This window comes from Ambystoma mexicanum, chromosome 3q (assembly GCF_040938575.1).
Source record: "Ambystoma mexicanum isolate Mex_15411 chromosome 3q, UKY_AmexF1_1, whole genome shotgun sequence".
Classification (NCBI taxonomy): Eukaryota; Metazoa; Chordata; class Amphibia; order Caudata; family Ambystomatidae; genus Ambystoma; species Ambystoma mexicanum.
The window spans coordinates 774,053,904-774,072,635 of record NC_090926.1 but is presented as its reverse complement, the minus strand read 5'-3'; the positions used below and the strand labels follow the sequence as shown (position 1 = coordinate 774,072,635).

The window sequence follows — 18,732 nt, the reverse complement described above, 5'->3', positions numbered from 1 at the left end:
CACAATCTTAGGGAGCAAGAACCTCAAAAATTGAATTCTGCTCCTTCAGTGACCATGGAAGCTGTGCACCAGCATCTGAAGTTGCAATGGCTAAGCACTGCCACTCTACGTGCCCCTTTCCTCTGATCAATAGGGGACCGCTGAATCCTTCCTTCAGGAGGTGTTTTTGTGGTTGTTCACTTCTCAGGACTCTTGTGCTTTTGATCTTTGGAACTGTCCATGGCATCCTCCTGCCAACAACAAACCTGGTATGTTGTGGGAACCTGGCACTTTCCTCCCTGCTGCAATTGTCCTGAACCTGGAGACCTTCGAGCCGGTCATTAGTCTAGTGAGGTAGAGCCGCTGTTACACTCCCTGCACTTCTTCAGGTGGTCCAACTGATTTTATCTGGGCGGCACCTAGGTCTGCTCCTTTGGGGACCTGTGCTGTAGACCTTGCTTTTCTGGCTGTAAAACCATGCCGATTCAGGCTGATGCTCAAGGGTGGCTGCCAAACCATGTCTATCATGGCTGCTGCTCAAGGCATTTGCTCTGCAGTCTCTTCACTGGGACGTCTCAGACTGCTTTTCTACATACATTCAACTGCAATGTTCTGTTCGGTTTGTCGGTACCTGTAGGGCTTGCATGATGATCTAGCTCCTCCAGAACCAAACATCCTCCCTTTGGTATGTTTCCATCCTTGGGTTTGGTGTGTGCAACTCTTGATCTGGTCAATACACTCATAAATGTCCTGTTTGTCTTAAGAAAGGTCCAGTTGGACTTCGGTTGAAATGTGGGATACATTCTGTGGGATCACTTTCTGTATATATATTTATATTCTGAATAGTTATTTTCAAAGTATACTTTGTCGTTTGCACAACATTATTGTTTAAGGAATATATTTCACAGATATTTTGTTTGGACCTTCCCTTATTGTGTCAAATTAGAATTATTTAACCTTTTAAACAGTTTACTCCTTATGTAGGGTCGCCATGGCTGTTCCCTCTATTCTACCACTTGCAGAGTCAGAACTCCAAAGGGAAATTCACTGTCAGCGTATTAGAGCTGATGTATCTTGGCCCTCAAATGAAATCTTAAGAAACTGCATCATAACATTGCCATCGCTTCTGATGCCAGTGGTTCCATTGTCATGGTGATAGAAGCTGGAGTTCTCCAGCATGGGGTCTGGCATGGATTCACATGCTCATGAATATTCCCTGTCATCAGGCTGGGAATCCTCTGTAAAAGAAAAAATCAGTTTCAGTTTCTTTTCAGAACTGTCTTTCTCCTAATAACCAATCACTGGTCTCTAGGTCATACTGCCCCCAGCCAATGACTGCCCTCTCCCTAAGCACCTCCCCTGGCAGCCATCTTCAGATTTTTACAGCACGTTCAAGTGTTGGGAGTCCTCGTGCTTAGCTCTCAAGCTTTTACTGCGTATTGCGTTTTTTCAAAGAGTTTACTCTTATTTTTTCGGTCAAATTGAGCCTCAAGCTCCACCGATTCATCTTCCGATTAACAGGGACTCGTTTTGGAAATCTCTACGCCCCTCAAGGGCGAATTTTCGTTGAATTTAATTTCTTAGAGGATTCCAGAAGATCTTTGAGGCCTACTCCTCATGGACATGGCCGAAGACAAGCGACTCGCTGACTGGCTGGAGACGATGAGCCTGGCGGCATGTTAGCTCCGGCAACGTACTTTTCCCAAGAGAAAATCTGAGCGGTCTTCTAAGACCTTTGTGGGTGCTCTGGCAACGGGGTCCCCACATAAGGCAAAGCACCACAAGTCCGCGGGCACTGGGAGCGCCGTTGGTATGGGCTCCGTGGCTGCCAGGCCAGCCGCAGCATCGCTGCCGCGTTAACCACGAGCCAACGCTCTGCCTCGACAAAAAGGAAGTCGGACAACCCGGGTAAGCTTCTAGAGAAGGCCCGGTCTGCTCCGACAGAGAAAGCCAAGGGGGAGCGAGGCATTGACCCTCCCCCCCACGGTGAAGGCCTCAGACGCGCCTAAGGTCGTGAAGGCCCAGATTCATCAGGCTAAGGCTTTGATTGAGGGAGTGGTAGCGTCCCTGGTGAAAACCACAGAGGTGGCCCCAGTGGAGACGGCCCCCAAGCCAAGAGTTTCCCTGCCCACCCGGAGGGAATCGTCTTTCCTGCCCATTGATAAGACCCCTGTAAAGGCCTGGGCCGAGAAGAAGGGGGGGCACGATAGTCTATCTCCTCAGAGGATGAGCTTTCTGGCTTCAAGTCAGTTCTTGACAAAAGATTTCTCGAGGTCCGGTCCTACGGGAAGGAACCCGACGAGGCGGACGTGGAGAGCGGCGAGGGAGCCGACAAGGAACAGCAGGTCGATGAAGAACCGGAGGACTCCACGCTGCTGCCGATTCAACCGCTGCCACCGCCAACTGAAAGGTCAAAGGACATCTTACTAGCCCTGCACACTCTGTGTTCAGAAATAAGGACAAGGATGCCCTTGCCTCCGGCGGGCGATCCAGCGGCACCTGGACTGTCAGTGAGCCCTCCATCCAAGTGGAGGCGAGTCCACCCACACCCACGCTGCCATCCTTCACCTCCTTCCCCTCCGCTGAGGGACGAGACGGAGACGGCGGGGACGGACGGCGACGACAGTACAGATCTCTCGTCACTGCCACCCCGGGCTTCACCTCCCGACGAAATTGGCTCGTTTCACACCATGATCGATAGGGCCTCAGAGCTTTTTCAGCTATGCCCTGAAGAACAGAAGGAGGGGTTCCTTTATCAACGACGAGAGGCCAAGAGGAAGACCGTGCTCTCGGTCCCGCTGTTGGTCATCTGGGATGAAGGGCTGTCCCTCCTGAAGAACCCATCCTCGGCCCCGGCGAAGAGAGACTCTGCACCTATGTCATCCCCGGATTCTGTGGTCTCTGCGGTGGCCAAGAAGAAATCGGCCGGGGCCACGGCATCGTCTTCCACTTCCCCACCGGACGGCGAGGGAAGAAGCTGGACGCCATAGGCGACGACCATTAAAGCGGCCAAAGCTCTAGCTATCGTGGGCCGCTGCGATAGGGAGCTGTGGTTTAAAATCGCCCCCCTCCTGGACTTCCTCCCAGATGACAAGAGGACGGAGGCCCTTGAAATCTTGCAAGAAGGGGAGGTGGCTTCAGACCACGCCATCACAGTAGTCACAGACATCGCTGGCACCGGCTTCCGCCAGATGGGCAACAGCGTTTGCCTTCGCCGGCGTGGTTGGCTCAGGGCCACCGACTTCCGTCAGGACGTACAGGCGATGGTACTGGACATGCCCTTTGACTGGAACAACATGTTCGGCAAGGCTTTGAACGGTTCACTGCAGGCCATCAAGGGAGACACCGAGACGGCCTGTGCCTCGGGCACGTTCCATTAATGACGGCTGTCCCTTTGGTCCTCCGGAGGCAAGTCACAGGGTGCCTCCAAAGGATTCGGTGGCAGCTCTTCTTCATACCGTCAAGCGGCCAGTTCTTCGTCCCAGGAAGCCTACAGAGGCTGCAGCAAGGCCGGAGGACATCGTCGGCAAGTGGCCCAAGGGAGCAAGGCCTCAGCGAAGCAGGACTGAAACGGCTGCGACGTCGGGCCCCACCCAAGCACCAGCTGGCGAACTTCGTCAGTGTGTGGAAGCCCATCTCCACCGACCGTTGGGTGCCTGATGCCCTGGCCCACGGACACATTCTGGAAGTGTCCCTGTTTCCCACCTGTGGCCAGGAAAGAAAATCACATTCCGCAGCTGCTGCTGGAGCTGCGAGCAATGCTAAAAAAGGGCACAATAGAACTCGTCCCAAAGAGGCTCTGGGGCTCTGGAGTATACTTGCGGTACTTCCTTGTCCGAAAGAAGACCGACGGTTGGCGGCCCATTCTAGATATTCGCCGCCTCAACAAATACATAAAATCCCAGAAGTTCCGGATGGTCACCCTTCAGCACGTGCTGGGACAGCTGGAGGAAGGCGACTTCCTGTCGTCGCTGGACTTGGAGGATGCCTATTTCCACATCCCCATTCTCAAGGGGCATCAAATGTTTCTGCGCTTCGTGGTCCAAGGGCGGCACTACCAATTCAAGGCCCTTCCCTTCGGTTCGAAGTCGGCTCGTAGGGTCTTCACCAAGTGCCTGGCACCGGTGGCGGCGCGGCTGCGCCGGCAGGGGATCCACGTCTACCCCTATCTGGACGATTGGCTCATCCGAGCGAAGTCAAAGGAACTTGCGGTCGAACACACAGCAAGGACTGTCCGTCTGCTCACGGAACTGGGGTTCTCGATAAACTATGTGAAGTTCTGCTTGGAGCCATCACAGGACGCTCAGTTCCTGGGAGCCAGACTCAACACGGTGGCGCACCTAGCTAAAAGGCCATCCTGGGCAAGGTACAACGGCTGTTGACCATGGAGGTTGCCAGGGTGAGGTCCATCAAGTCCCTGCTCAGCATGATGTTGTTGTGCATCTACCTCATTCGGCTGTGCAGGCTGAGGATGCGGCCGCTGTAGGAGTTCCTCGACGCCCGTTGAATGCAAGCGGCAGGAAGCTTTGGGGACAAGATCGCCCTCAACGAGACATTCCATCGAGCAATTTGGTGGTGGGGGTGTCTGCGCGCATCTTGCGGTGGGCACAGACTTCCAAACCCCAGCGCATCAGGAGGCGGTGACGACGGACGCCTCCTTGGAGGAATGGGGCACATATACCAGAAATCTCTACGCAAGAGGCCTGTGGCTCCTAGAGGAGAGAAAGTTGCACATCAATTTACTGGAGCTCCGAGCTGTGTTTTGGGCCCTCGAGTCATTCCTTTCGTTCCTCAAGGGCAAGGTGCTGCGGGTCTTCACAGACAACACCACCACTATGTTCTACATTCGGAAGCAGGGGGGCACCAGATCCCCAGCTCTCTCCAAGGAAGCACAGGATCTATGGCACTGGGCCGTTGCCCAAAGGATGTTCCTGGTACCCTTTCATCTAGCAGGAGTGAAGAACACGGTTGCCAACTCACTCAGCAGGAAGCTGCGCTCTTGCCACGAGTGGGAGCTTCGGCAGGATCAAGTGGATCTCCTATTTCTACGATGGGGCAATCCCCAGATCGATCTGTTTGCGACGGTGACGAATACCAAGTGCCGGAGGTTTGCCCGCAGGTTTCCCCAGCCTGGGAGGATGAGGGATGCATTCTCCTTCCCCCGGGACAGCCTGTTCCTCTATGCGTTCCCTCCTTTGCCGTTGATTCTGCGACTCAGCAGTCAACTCAGACGGTCCCGGTGCAGGATGATCCTTGTCATACCAGCGTGGCCTAGGCAGAAATGGTACCCGGACCTTCTGGACATGTCAGCGTCCCCTCCAGTCAAGCTTCCAGCGGACACAGATCTTCTCGCCAGGGAAGGAGGCACGATCCCGCTCCACGACCCAGGGTCGCTGAACCTGCAGGCCTGGCTCCTGCAGCGTTAGAGTTCTTCGACTCTTAAGTGCTACGGACATAAATGGAAGAGGTTCACCGTCTGGTGCCGTGCACAGAAGATGAACCCTCTACGGATTACGGTCCATCAAGTGCTGCTGTACTTGCTGTCGCTGGCCAAGGCGGGGCTGGCGCACACTTATGTCAACATCCATCTGGCGGCTATCTCCCGCTACACCAGAACTCTGGGGCAATTGTCGCTGTGGTCGCATCACCTGGTTAATGAGTTCATGAAAGGAATTTTCTGCTCATTCCTGCTGGTGAAGGCTCCGGGCTTGGCGTGGGAGCTCAATGTGGTGCTGTGTAGGCTCATGGGCCCTCAGTTCGAGCCTCTGCATTTGGCACCTCTGAAATTCCTATTGTGGAAGACAGTGTTCCTGGTGGCCATCACCTCTGCATGACGAGAGGGAGAGATCCAGGCCCTCTCCTGTAAGCCTCCGTACTTGACTTTCCACACAACGAGGGTGATGCTGAGGATGCACCCCTCCCTCATGCCCAAGGGGCCGTCGGACTTCCATCTCAACGAGCCCTTGGTGGTACCCATTTTCTTCCCGTCGCTGCAACTACGGCGTTCCTGTCTGGTGTGCCCCTGCTGGACATCTGCAGGGCTGCTACGTGGAGGTCGACGCACACCTTCACGAAATTCTACTGCGTTGACCGGGATTCCAGGGAGGAGTCCAGAGTCAGCCAAGCAGTGCTGCGTAACCTGTTCGCTTGAAGGTGAGCCTGGTGAGGAGGTAAGAGATGCTTAATGTTGAGTTGTTGAAATGCTTAATGTTGAGCCTTGCCACCTTCCGTGGTTGTGCATGTGTGTACTGCTATGTATTCTTTTATTCATGGGCATGTGAATCCATGCCAGACCCCATGCTGGAGAAGGAACAAGTTACTTACATGCGAACCCTCCCACCTACCCCTCGGTGGCCCTTCTCTTGGTCCTACTGCCACTTTACGTGCTACCAAATCTGCCAGAGGAGGGGCTTAGGTAGTGGGCAGTCATTGGCTGGGGGCAGTATGGGGGCAGTATGACCCAGAGACCAGTGATTGGTTATTAGGAGAAAAACAGTTCAGAAATGAAACTGAAGCTTATTTTTTCTTTTACCGAGGATTCCCAGCCTGACGACGGGGAATATTCCTGAGCATGTGTATCCATGCCAGACCCATGCTGGAGAGCAACAGTTACAGGTAAGTAACTTGTTCCTTGCTCTCATCTGCTTGTGGCCATTTTACGAATTTCAAAACTCGTTTGTGCCTGAACTTTTTTTGTTGGGAATATGCAGGGATCTAAAGCCTTTGGCTCTCCAGATGTTTTGAACTACAAATCTCCTCAGCCCTCACCAGTATATTCAATGGTGAAGAATCATGAGAGTTTTAGTCCAAAACATCTGGCGATCCTAAGGTTGCAGACCTCTGGAATATGGTATTCATCAGAAAGAACATTACAAAACTAAGTCATTTGTCCCTTTTACAAAATTGAACACTCTGTATCTTACTGGGTATGGATCACAAATACAGTTCTCTGCAGCCGGGGCACAGAGGGAGTCATCCCTTGCTTGCTATGTCCCTTTTTCCATATGAATCGCTGTTAGCATGAATCCATGCCCATGTATTATCCCTGTTAATGATTTTACACGTTAGTCATTGAAATTGATATTATTTTTTAAAATGGACGTTTTGTGCAAATGCTTTTTTTTCTTCTACTTCTCAAGTCTTGAATTCAATGTTTTCTTGAAAACCCATATCTCTGTGATTTAGACCACAAAATGTGTTCTAGGAGTACTTTCCGGGACAGCTAAGCCACTTGTGATGTATCCATTGTGACTCGGAATTCATTGTAGTGGTGCTCACGATTGATTGAGTGATTATTTTTCCAATTTTTTTAGACGGTAGGAAATAAGATCTGTCCAGAGAATGGCCATAATCCCTTTTGTTTTAGGAAAGTGGAGTGTTTGATATGGTCCGATGAATATATGTGTTCTTCTCCCTCTGCTCTCCATGCACTGTAGCCTGTTTTTGTATTGCGGTTTAGGTCCTTTGCTGCGTGGATAAGCAAGGAGTTTTATCCTGGCCGAATCCCAGCCCAGAGACTGTACTGTTCTTCAGTGGGAAGGTGGAGCAACCTCATGATAGCCAAGAAGACCTGATGGACGATATGTCTATGCGGTCCTTTAGTCGACTGGAAACGGATGACGAGGTAAGTCGACTGCCAGAAGCATTTCTTTGTACAAATATGACATTTTAAATCTGGTTTAAATTTACGTGAATCTTTGCAGAATTACAGGAAAGGAAATAAACTAGCATAGGAATAGCTACCCGACATATTTGCAGTCCATGATCAATTGTAAAGTAGAATAGCACTGGTTTTTGTATTTTTACATGTATTGGTAAGAAGCTGCCTGGAATTTCTAATACAGTTTACGTTTACTTTTAGCATTAGTATTCTGGGCCTGCAGTGTGTATACAGCTCAGGGTCAAGTTGTCCGAGTATGGCGTCCTGATTTCCTACCATCCCATTGTTCAGTCTGCCTATTAATTCTGCTTTTGTAGTTGTAACTTCATATTAAACTGCTTCATTTTGTCCAGAATATTTTTTGTGTTCCTTCTTTATAACCATCTCCAAAACCCTGTTTTGCATATTTTGTCATCCACTTAGCTAGTAAAAGACATTAAATGCCAGTCACAAAAACATTGTATTCAATAATTGTAGAAAAAAAAGCAAATTCTCAATTCATATCCACATCCTCCTACGTATTTGATAATAAACCTTATGCTATGTTGACGCCTAAACCCCAGTGCATACCCTTTAGATGTCTTCACAGTGCCGGTTAATAGAAGGAGCAGAATGGTTATCATCTTTGCCAGCATGATGCTAGCTGTATCACACAAAAATGGTAATCAACACAGATATAAAGAAAGTGGCAATAGGTTTGCCTGGCAGAGTAACCCTGATTGAAGATCAAAATAGGTTCATCTCTGGTTGCGCATACCATTATAACCTTCAGGTCTCCTACAAATTCAATGAGGTTGCCTACCTGAACGCTGTCCTGAACATTGTAGCTACCCTTAATGCCTAAAATATGTTTGACCCAGCTGGTGCTATAGGTACTGAGTGCTACTCAACATGGGTTTTGGGCAAAGTTTTCTAAAATGCATTGTTTTTCTAAACCCTAAAATGGCGGTCTGAATAGGCTCAGAAGACTTGCAGAACAGGGTTTGCTAGTCAAGCTATCAAGGGCAGTTTCAAGAGGGTAGGGAGGCAGATAGAGGTTCATATGGTTATCACTTTGAATAAAGGAATGAAATGGATCTAAAATACTTTCTCTGTAAAAGGTATGTGACATCTATATAAACTGTAATGGGCAAGGTAAACCCACAGAGAAGCATTACTTTTGGGTTGAAGTGTTTGTGCGCTTCTACTGTTGGGGCTAAGCATGGGTCCAGTAGGACTCTTCGTAGCACAGTTTAGTAAATGTTGAATGAATTACTCCTGCTTGTTGGGGGGAGGAGTGGGCATAGGGGCCCTTTTCTAATCTGCTCAACCGAGGTACTTATCTCATCGAAACCAGCACGGCAGAGAGACACATTTCGGATTGGTTGAATTTGATATCCTGAAACTGTGTGCTTATTATGAAGGGGGTAGTTATTTGAAGTCAGAACCATTCAGCTGTCAAGTGTTATGGTATTTGGCATTTGAAAATGTCCTTTGGGCTTCTCTGGGAAGACTGCCAAACGCTCTGGTCCTTACGGTCAGAGGTATTTGTCTGCTCTGAATGAAGACTTTACATTATTTTCTCCTGTAATCATGGACGGCTAGGATAATTATGCTTTGAGGGTCTCTTAAGATCCACTGCCATTGGGGAGTGGCTGCTGGTGGATCTATGGGTCTAAGGGAGTAGCTTACACCCAGAATTCCAAGTACTGAAGCTAGTGTACAGTGCAGATGGGTCTGGGCCAATGGGGTACAGCTCCAGTGGTGGAAGGATGAAGGAGTACTCCAGCAATAAGTTCTTTGGTAAGGAGGCCCTTCTCAGACTGCAGTCACAGTGGATGGGCGATTTGGTTTAAAGTTCAGAATGTCTTTGGCAGCTGCAGACCTTCAGGCTCCGTCAGCTGCATTGGCATTCTACTGCTGGTTCTTTAGCCTCATTGTGGTTTTGGGATACGGGGGGACCGCTAAGCCTGGTCTCATCCTGGTATTTGGGTATCCATTTCCCACAGATCTTGCAAAGAGCTTTGTTATCAGGAGGATTTTGTAAGGTTCTAGGTTCCAACAGGCTTCCTCACATCCAGTCTTCAAGTAGTCATTTTACAATCCAGAATTTTCCAGATAAATGGGCTGGAGTAAAGGTTACAAGCTTCACTAACAGGACTGCACGTGTGCAAATACTTTGGAAGCCACCTGTTCAGTGGGGGCAGTGCTTAATTTATGGTGGGAGGGCTTGCCAGGGCTCAGCCTGGCACTTTCTTCTGGCCCTGGCACTTACTTATGATCCTAGCTTGGTTATGTTGTGGTATTTTGGCCACTTTATTATTTTAACTGTCAGTCAGCCATAGTGATAGTAGATAGGTGTGTGGGAATCATGCTCAACATATAAAGCCTTTCTGAACGGCATGTTCATTATAAATCCTTGGACCAAATCCCTATCTTTCTATTTAAATTCCCAGACCTCAAGTACAGAGCAAACCTAATGAGGCTTTGCTTTAATCTCTGGCGAACGAAGGAAGTCCTAACTTCTCGCAATATTTTGCCGATAACAGAAGCAAAGTGCAGATTCTGCAGGACTGACTCTGACAAGGAATCACTAGAGCATTTACTAACTAATTGCCAAGCTTTGATAAAGAAAAGAAAAGAAAATAAAGCTTTTTTAAACATTTGGGCTATTTTAAAACACTTTCAAGTAAAGACAAGTGGAACATGATCTTTAACTCTTAATTCTGTTTCCCTAAATTTAGCAACAATCCAATTCTTGCTAGCCCTAAAACTTGACTCTAGTATGGTACAGATTGAGAGGCTGATTCATGGAATTTTTGCGCAGAAAAACGGGGATTTGTGCGCCATTCTGCCTGCAAATCCCCATTTGTTAAACAGGGATTTTCGGGCAGAATGGTGCACAAATCTCATTTTTTCAGCGCATATAATTCCATGAATCAGCCCCTGAATATGCACATCTTCGCCCTTCTCCTTTTCTCTCTTGCTCTTTTCTTTCTTTTTTTATTCGTTCTTTTCTCTTTTCTGTTCTTGATATAGCACAAAAGGCGATCCTTTTAGGTCGCACTCGAATATTGAATATCATTTTTGCTTGTTTGAAACGTAAGTATGAATTCCTTGGCTAAAATTAACAACTAAATGATCTTAAAACAATGTAAATTGAAACAGTAAATAACATCATCATGATTTAAGAAAAATATGTGTAATGATGCATGTCAACCAAAGAAGCAAGTATAAAAAGAAAAAGAAAAAAGAACTAGTGCTATACATTGCATTGCACAGATTGTAGCCTTTACACCAGAGTATCTCGTGTGATAGCCATTGTATAGCACAGTGAAGGGTTGTGCACTTGACCAGGATGCTGCACTTAGTTGAGTCCATGAGGGTGGCCATTTTATGGATTTTAGCAGCCTGTAGAATGTGCTCCACTACAGGGAATGCAGGTGTTGGCAGAATACTGCCTGTACTGTTAAGTGGAGTCTTGAATGTAGCCTCTTAATGGTAGCTGGAGGCATGCAGAATATATCCACCTTAATGCATCAACCCATGTTTTAGAATGCTGCTGAATTTATAAATTCTCGGCTTTCATTTGTTTTCTATCTATTTATTAATTGGATGTTTGTATGGCACCTATACACAAGTGTTTCCTGGCGTCCCAAGACAAGATGGGGGAGGGGGGTATGGGAATCACAAAAGTAGAACAACAAAAACATTTATATTGGCCTTATGACAATCCTACCATGCAAGTGAATGTCAAGGTGGTAAGTACAAGGGAGTAGGGTGTAGAGGAAGACGTGGTGGAGGGGGGTGCCCCCAAGGATGGGGGTGGGCAAGTGCTGGGCGGCCCAGTGATTGCAACTGCCAGAGGAAGAGGGGTCCGGGGGATGAGTGTGGTGGACAGGGAGAAGCAGGTTGGGCTAGTCTAGCAAAGGGAGCCCGAAGAGAAGTGCTGGCAGAGGATGCTGGGGCAGGGGACTGGTAGGGGGTGTTCTGGCCCCTGTATGACTCTGAAGGGACAAAGTCACAGTCGCAGCGGCAGAAGGAGAAATTAGCACAGGCAGGAGGCCGTTCCAGAGGAAGGAGCCAGCCGAGTAAAAGGATCTACCCCCCACTCTCTGCTTTTGAGAAATGTCTTACCTGCAGAGAGTTGGGATCAGATGACCGAAGGACTCTGGCCGGGAGGTATTTAGGGAGGGAAAGCTGAATATAAAGAGGTCCCAGGCCTCAGACAGCCTTGTGGATGATGAAGTGTCTTGAATGTGACCCTTGCGCTCACCTGGAGCCAGTGGAGAGTATTTAGGTCTGGAGAGATGCCGTCCCTGGGCTTGAGGCCAAGGATAAGTCTTGGAGTCCTATTCTGGATTAGTTGAAGGGGGCGAAGGGAGGAACAAGGCAGATTTAGTAAGAGGCTGTTGCAGTAGTCTAGCCTAGAGAGAACCAGGGCTCTGGAGATGTTGAGCTTCTGGGGGAAGGTGAGGAAAGGTAGAATGCCCCTGAGTTAATGCAACTGAAAGTTGGATTTCTTGTCAAGGTCCGTGATTTGTGTAAAGAGGGAGACGAGTCCAAGATGATGCCAAGGTTTTTTGCCCCACAGGTGGGTGAGGGGAGGGGACCCAGGCCAGAGAGTGGGGGGGATGGCGGAACAACGAGCAGGCGTCCCAATGAGAAGGATCTCTGTCTTACTGGCATGAAGGTAGAGATCGGTTTCAGAGAACCATGCCGGAATTGCAGTGAGGGAGGAGGTGGAGGAGGCAGAGAAAGGAAGCTTGAAAGAGAGCTGTGTGTCGTCTGCATAACACTGGAAATGAGGGGAGAAAGTGGAGATCAGGTGGGCCAGAGGGGTGTGAAAAACCTAAAGGTGTCTCACCCGCTAGTCCCAGGGATCTGTCATCCAGGTGGCCAGGACACGGCCATTGCTTTTGGATCCAGTACCTGGGGGTGGACCTGTGCGAGAGGATCACCTGGATGAGGGGTCTTTGGGGAGTGGCAGTGGGACGCCAGAAGATAAGAGGCGCAATCCCCTTCCCTATAACACCTTTCTCCAATCCTACCAGGTAGGATACTTAGGAATTCAACCCCCCCCTTTCCCAACACAAACACTTTCTCGCGGACAGCTCACTGTGAGTGAAAAAGGAGCCACACTTGCATTGATAATGAACATAATGCCATCCAGGTGTAAACAAAATAAGTTTAACAAAGCTGTTTGTATCTGCTGTTGTATAACACCTTGGTGTAGAGCTCATCGCAGGAGCTCCACTGCAATGCACACACGTGCAGATATAACATTTATTTACCCACTCAGCTGTACTCCCTTCCATAACCAAGCTGCAATTCAGCAGAAGCAGCAAAATGGCTGCGCTGGCTCCTGTGAGCCCCACTGCCTCACAGCAAAACTGCGTTTTGCAACTACAAAGAGATGGCTGCACCACCTTGCCAAGCCCATATTGGACAGGATGGAACAAGGGGGGACACTGAGAAAGCCTGCCAGTGTGTTCTTGCATGTACAAAAGACGGGGAGTGAAAAAGCAGCGCTGCTTTGCTGCAAGCCCAAAGCGCCCATTGAAAAAGGGAAATATTTACATTTTAAAATGATGCCACTCTGATGCTCTTTTCCGCTGATTCCTCATCACACTACTTTTATTAATGAGACCTTGCCATGCCCATCTACATTCACATTGTGCTCCAGCAGACAAGAACAGTATCCCTGAATGACAGGCTGTTGTTCAGCTCTGAAGAGTTCAAAAGAAGCTTTACTTCAGCTACACGGGAAACGCTTTACTTTTGGGCTACACAATATCAAAGATCAATGCATCAAAGAGGCCTTGGCTCTGGGCATATGTCAATTTCACAATTTCAGTGCATCTATATTTAAACAAAGTGCTGCATACAAGAAACTAACTCTGGCTCCAAAACAATTGGGAATTCAGAGGGAAGAGAAAAATCGAATTTGCAAGGGAAATGTCAGCAGTCACCACATGTTTAAATGTACTTTTGCAAATGAAAAAAATACAAAAAGTGTATGTTGAGTAAGGCCCTACCCTTATTTGGCAATGTGAGGGGGTTTTGTGCCGTGAAACATATATGGGAGATCTGATTCCACAGGCTTTATTCTGATTTATAACAAAAATAAATAAAATAAGGAATTAAATTGCATTGACTACATGGGGGAAATCTGCCCCAAACAGGTTTCTGCTTGGGGGTTACCAGCAACAGAAGGCCCCTCACAGTAGATGCTAGAACACACCAGTGATAATTGCTACTTTGGCAGACTTTTGTCTGGGCTGAGGCCTCTTACAATGGAACTTCTGGGACACCAACCTGTGAAGTGGAGGGGGCCATAAACATTCAATCAAACTGGGAAAACTCTGCACCAAACTGGGCTGAATTGACAGTTGGTGGTAGCTGAAGAGAAAAAAATGGTTCCAGTGAAGGACAATGGATGCCCATTTGTTTCAAAAGACTATTTTATTAAGAAACTTTTAAAGACAGTTATTTTTGCAACAGAAATGTGCAGGAATGTAAAAAGTTGAGTTTTAATGTAATTTTGTGGGTTTTAAATGAAGACGTTGTGGCCTTCACTGCCACCATCGGAACAGAAATGGCAGCGAATTGGGTATTCCACTGAAAGTGTACTTGATACCAATGTGAAAATCAGTACTGATATGCCTAATGATAATCCATACACCCGTATAAAGTTATAGAATTTTAGGCCATATATTTCACACTAAAAATTATTAGAAGGGCAAAACAATGTCGCACAAACTGGAGAGTTGGACTGGCATGTTCTGCATAAAATATGTAACCTGCTTATGTAATTTGTTAAGATGCTTCAACTGTACAAGTGTGCCATACAACTGGATTTTAGCTAAAGTACCTGTGGGAGGTTCTGGACATTGTAAAACTTGCATCATAAATCTGACATTATGCTCTTGAAACCCAACTAGCTGATAAGAATGCAGTTACTATCACCCCTGACCAATCCAGTTGTTTAGAGTCGTGCTTAGCTAAGCATGCCCTACCATATAATAATAATGATGTCACCATGCTCTATAAAAAGGGTGGCTGACAGAACTCTGGACACACTCTTTTTCCTGAATTTCCTGCACCTGCGTTCCTGATCTTCTACATCCATCTTGCCAGATTCCAGATCCCACTGCAAAGCCAAAGCATAGCTGATTCCAGATTCTACTGCAAGGCCAAAGCATAGCTGATCCTATCCCAGCAAGGCCAAAGCATTGCTGACCATCCCAGCAAGGCCTGAATCCAGAAAACCCACAAAAAATCCCAAATAACCAAAGGGAAAAGCTGTGGTATTCTTTTGGGAAGCTTCCTGAGACCAGCCTGGCTTTTTGCCCGCTGCAACCCTACCATCCAGCTGTCCTTGTACCAATGACCGGACAGGCCCAGCTGTTGTTCTGCTAGGAGAGTCTGCCGCTACCTGGTGACCAGAACCCTGGAGTCCAGAACCCGATTGACTGTTTCTAATCCCAAATCTTAGAGCGAACTGTGAGTATCCCCCATGCCATAACACATCGTCTACCCCATCTTGACTTTTGTCTTTGTTCCACTCTCTAAGCAACTCTAGCCATACCCTGATAACTTGTATTGACTATCCTAATTCTCTGTGCACCCTGTTCCTGTTTCTAGTGTTAGCGCAATTTGTTCCTTCAACTTATCTTGTAATTCATTAGTAATATTTGAAGTAATTTAAATTAATTCCCACAAAGATCAGAACCCGGCGGGAAAAGGTTGACATTGCGAATCAATCTTTGAACGTACCGTGGCTTTCTTTAACAATAGTAAAGTAAAATTAGCCTTTCATTTTTAAAACCGATTTTCTCTTTTTCACTGCTTTTTCCTAAAAACAAACATTATTTTACCTTCCAAATCTCTCTCAATTCACCAGCGATAGCCCTCCTTTCACTTCTATATTGTCCCTGTGCTGTGCATCCCTGACTCTGGCAAAAAACTGCATTCCGATTCAGTGTTTGTCACCCTTTGTTTTTTTTTCAAACCGTTTTGGCATTTAAAACTGTAAACTAGAAAAAATCCAACTTTTCCATGTGTGAATTCGGCTGCACTGCGTTTTCAATTTTAACTTGCTTTGTGATCTGTATGCTTTTGTGATACTTTGCCTGATGGTTGTTAGTGATATAGCATCCCTTATACTGTGATAAAACATATGCATATCATTACTTAAACACACACATAATTAATTATTGATCAAAATCCGAGTGTCATTTTAGGCCTTTGCAAAAGGTTTACGGTCGGACTTTGATTACGTTTGCTGCCTCTTATCCCTGACTACCTGCTGCTCCTTTCTGTCCATTCAGAATTCTATTATTTATGGGTTGAGGGAACATTGCACGGGGAAACCTTAACTTGGGTCCGTGGTTGCGGAGATGCGGCAAGTCACCCAGAATATTCTTAAAAATACCTTGGACTCTGCCAAAACTGTGGGGTGCGTCCTTGCCGAGGGGACCCTTTTTAAACGCCACACCTGGCTGAAGAATTCAGGTTTTAAACCGAAGACCCAGGCCTCCCTGATTAATACGCCAGTGGAGGAAGCTAACCGTTTCGGCAACACGGTTGCTGAAGCTTTGGAGACCTGCAAGAAAGAGCACAGGACCTTCAAATCCCTCAATCTGGTCTCGACAAAGCACCTCGTCCAGCGAGGCACTTTAAACACCTTCTGTCTCTTTTCGCAGCCAGTCCTTCTCCCGCTCTTATCAAGACAATATGGTTCGGGGTATCCAACTGGGCTTCCCGACAGGGCTCCCCCTGTGGTTTCCAATCTCCTTAACAAAGAAGATTCTGCCTCCAAGCGACTCAGTGGTACAGGTCCTCTCCCACACTTCCCCATTCGGGGGACGTCTAACATCTTTTACCCACGCGTGGGAGGGGGTTCACTTCCGATCAGTGGGTACTCAAAGCCATTGCCCATGGGTACTGCATAGAGTTCCTCCAGCCACCCTGCTATCATCCACCCGGAAGTAGACAACTGTCACCAGACCATCTGCACATTCTATTGGATGAGGTCTAGGTCATCCTGGAAAGGACATCATAGAAGTCGTCCCTCATCTCCAGGTAAATAAGGGTATTTGTTCAATATACTTCCTTGTACCCAAAAAGGATCTAATCATACGCCCCGTTTTAGATCTGCATCCTGCAAACAAATACGTCAAACCGCAAAAGTTCGGGATGGTAACTCTTCAGAAAGTAATCCTGCTGCTGCGGCAGGGGCCTTACACGGCTACATTGGACATGAAAGATGCATACTTTCATATTTTAATGTTGCCAGCGCACAGAAAGTAGCTCATATTCAAGATAGAGGACATGCACTATCAGTTCAAGGTTCTCCCCTTCGGCATTGCCTCAGCCCTGAGGGTGTTTATGAAGGTATTAGAGGTTGCAGCAGCTCCCCTTCACAGGCAGTCCACCCGTGTGCATCCTTACCTCGTTGACTGGCTCATAACTGGAGACTCGTACAGAACATACCTGGGAAAAACCCAGAAGACAGTAGATCTCCCTGTCAATCTAGGATTCTCGATCAACAAGAAGTACAGTCTGGTCCCCAGCCAAGTCAAACAGTTTCTGGGAGCCCTAATCCGGACAGAAGACAGGCTTGTCTTCCCCTCCAACTGAAGGTTCAAAACATGCTGTTCCAGATCCCTCATTATGTAGCCCGTCAACGGGTAACTGTCTGCAGGGCCATTTGGCTGCTGGGGATGATGGCTTCCTACATCTGCCTAGTTCCTCATGCTCGTCTGTGCATGCACCTCATGCAGGAGTGGCTCTCGAGCCAATGGTGTCCAGCCAGCGGCCAGTGGGACGATCTAGTGGTTGTCTCGACAGCCCTTGTTCAGTCTCTGAAGTGGTGGTCAAGGAAAAACCTTCTGCAGGGGAAAACCTTTCCCACCCCCTCAGTAGAGGCCACTCTCACCACAGACACATCTGTCTGGCTGGGGAGCCCACCTCCTTTAACAGACCGTGCACAGCGTGTGGTCCCCATCTGTAGCATCCAATCGCATCAGTCTGTTGGAACTGCTTGCTGTGTTCAAAGCACTGAAAGCCTTCCAAGTAAATCTTCAGGGGAAGACAGTTCTTGTCCTTATAGACAGTACCGCAGCCATGTACCACCTGTACAAACCAGGGGGCACTCACTCTCTAGGGCTATCGAAATTGCCCCAGAACATCTGGAAGCAGGCACTCAAACACAACATGTTCCTCATCTCGCAACATGTTCCGGGGAACACAATCTTCTGGCAGACGTGCTCAGCAGAGACTTTAACCTACCTGTAGAGCACGAGTGGCGCTTGAAAGAGCACATTCTGCCCAACATCTTTGCAGAATCGGTTTTATAGACATGGAATTGTTTTTGAACGCCCAATGCCCAGATTACGCCTGCTGGTACCCACAGATGCGCTCCAAAGGGAAATGGTCTTTGCATAACATGGTCTGGGAGATTTGCGCCTACACCTTCCGCCTGATTCCCCTTCTCAATAGGATAGTGCACAAGATGCACCAAGAACAAGTCAAGATAATCCTGGTGGCGCCTATGTGGGCCCGGCGGCCATGGTTCTCCCATCTCATGAGAATGCCAGTCTCTGCCATGCCTCTACAACATGCTGTCGCAAGACCAGGGGGAGACATTGCATCCGTACCCCCAGACACTTAACTTTGCAGCTTGGCTCCTGAACTCAGAGTTTGGGCAACTCCCCCAGAGATGTATGGACATACTCGGGGAAGCAGGAAACCCAACACCAGACATTCCTACTCCAATAAATGGAAATGCTTTATCTGGTGCAATGGTAAAAACGTCAACCCCATTAACTGCTCCCTCAAAGATATTGTCCTTTATTTAACACACCGATTAGACTCGCGATTTGCTTTCAATTCCCTATAGGTCTATCTGGCCGCGCTCTCTGCTCATGCCATATCCCGAGCAAGGTTTCATGTTGGAGAATTCCTGTCATCAAAGCGTTTAGAACCCAACTCCTGTATGGGACTTGAATGTTGTCCTCACAAGGTTAATGGGGCCTCCTTTTAAACCCATGCACAAGGCTAGCCTTAAGACCCTCACCTATAAGAATGCCTTCTTAGTGCCCATCTCC

At 47.9% G+C, this 18,732-nt stretch overlaps 1 protein-coding gene across 5 annotated transcripts in view; it reads left to right on the top strand.

Annotated features, from left to right (window-relative positions):
* Nucleotides 1-18,732, top strand: part of TMEM94 (transmembrane protein 94) — a 2,019,771-nt gene that overhangs the window by 767,937 nt on the left and 1,233,102 nt on the right. For all 5 annotated transcript variants that reach the window (XM_069654803.1, XM_069654805.1, XM_069654804.1 and 2 more), the window contains one exon: nt 7,439-7,603. In XM_069654803.1, coding sequence (XP_069510904.1) covers nt 7,439-7,603 — 165 coding nt within the window. The remainder of the gene's footprint in view (nt 1-7,438; nt 7,604-18,732) is intronic.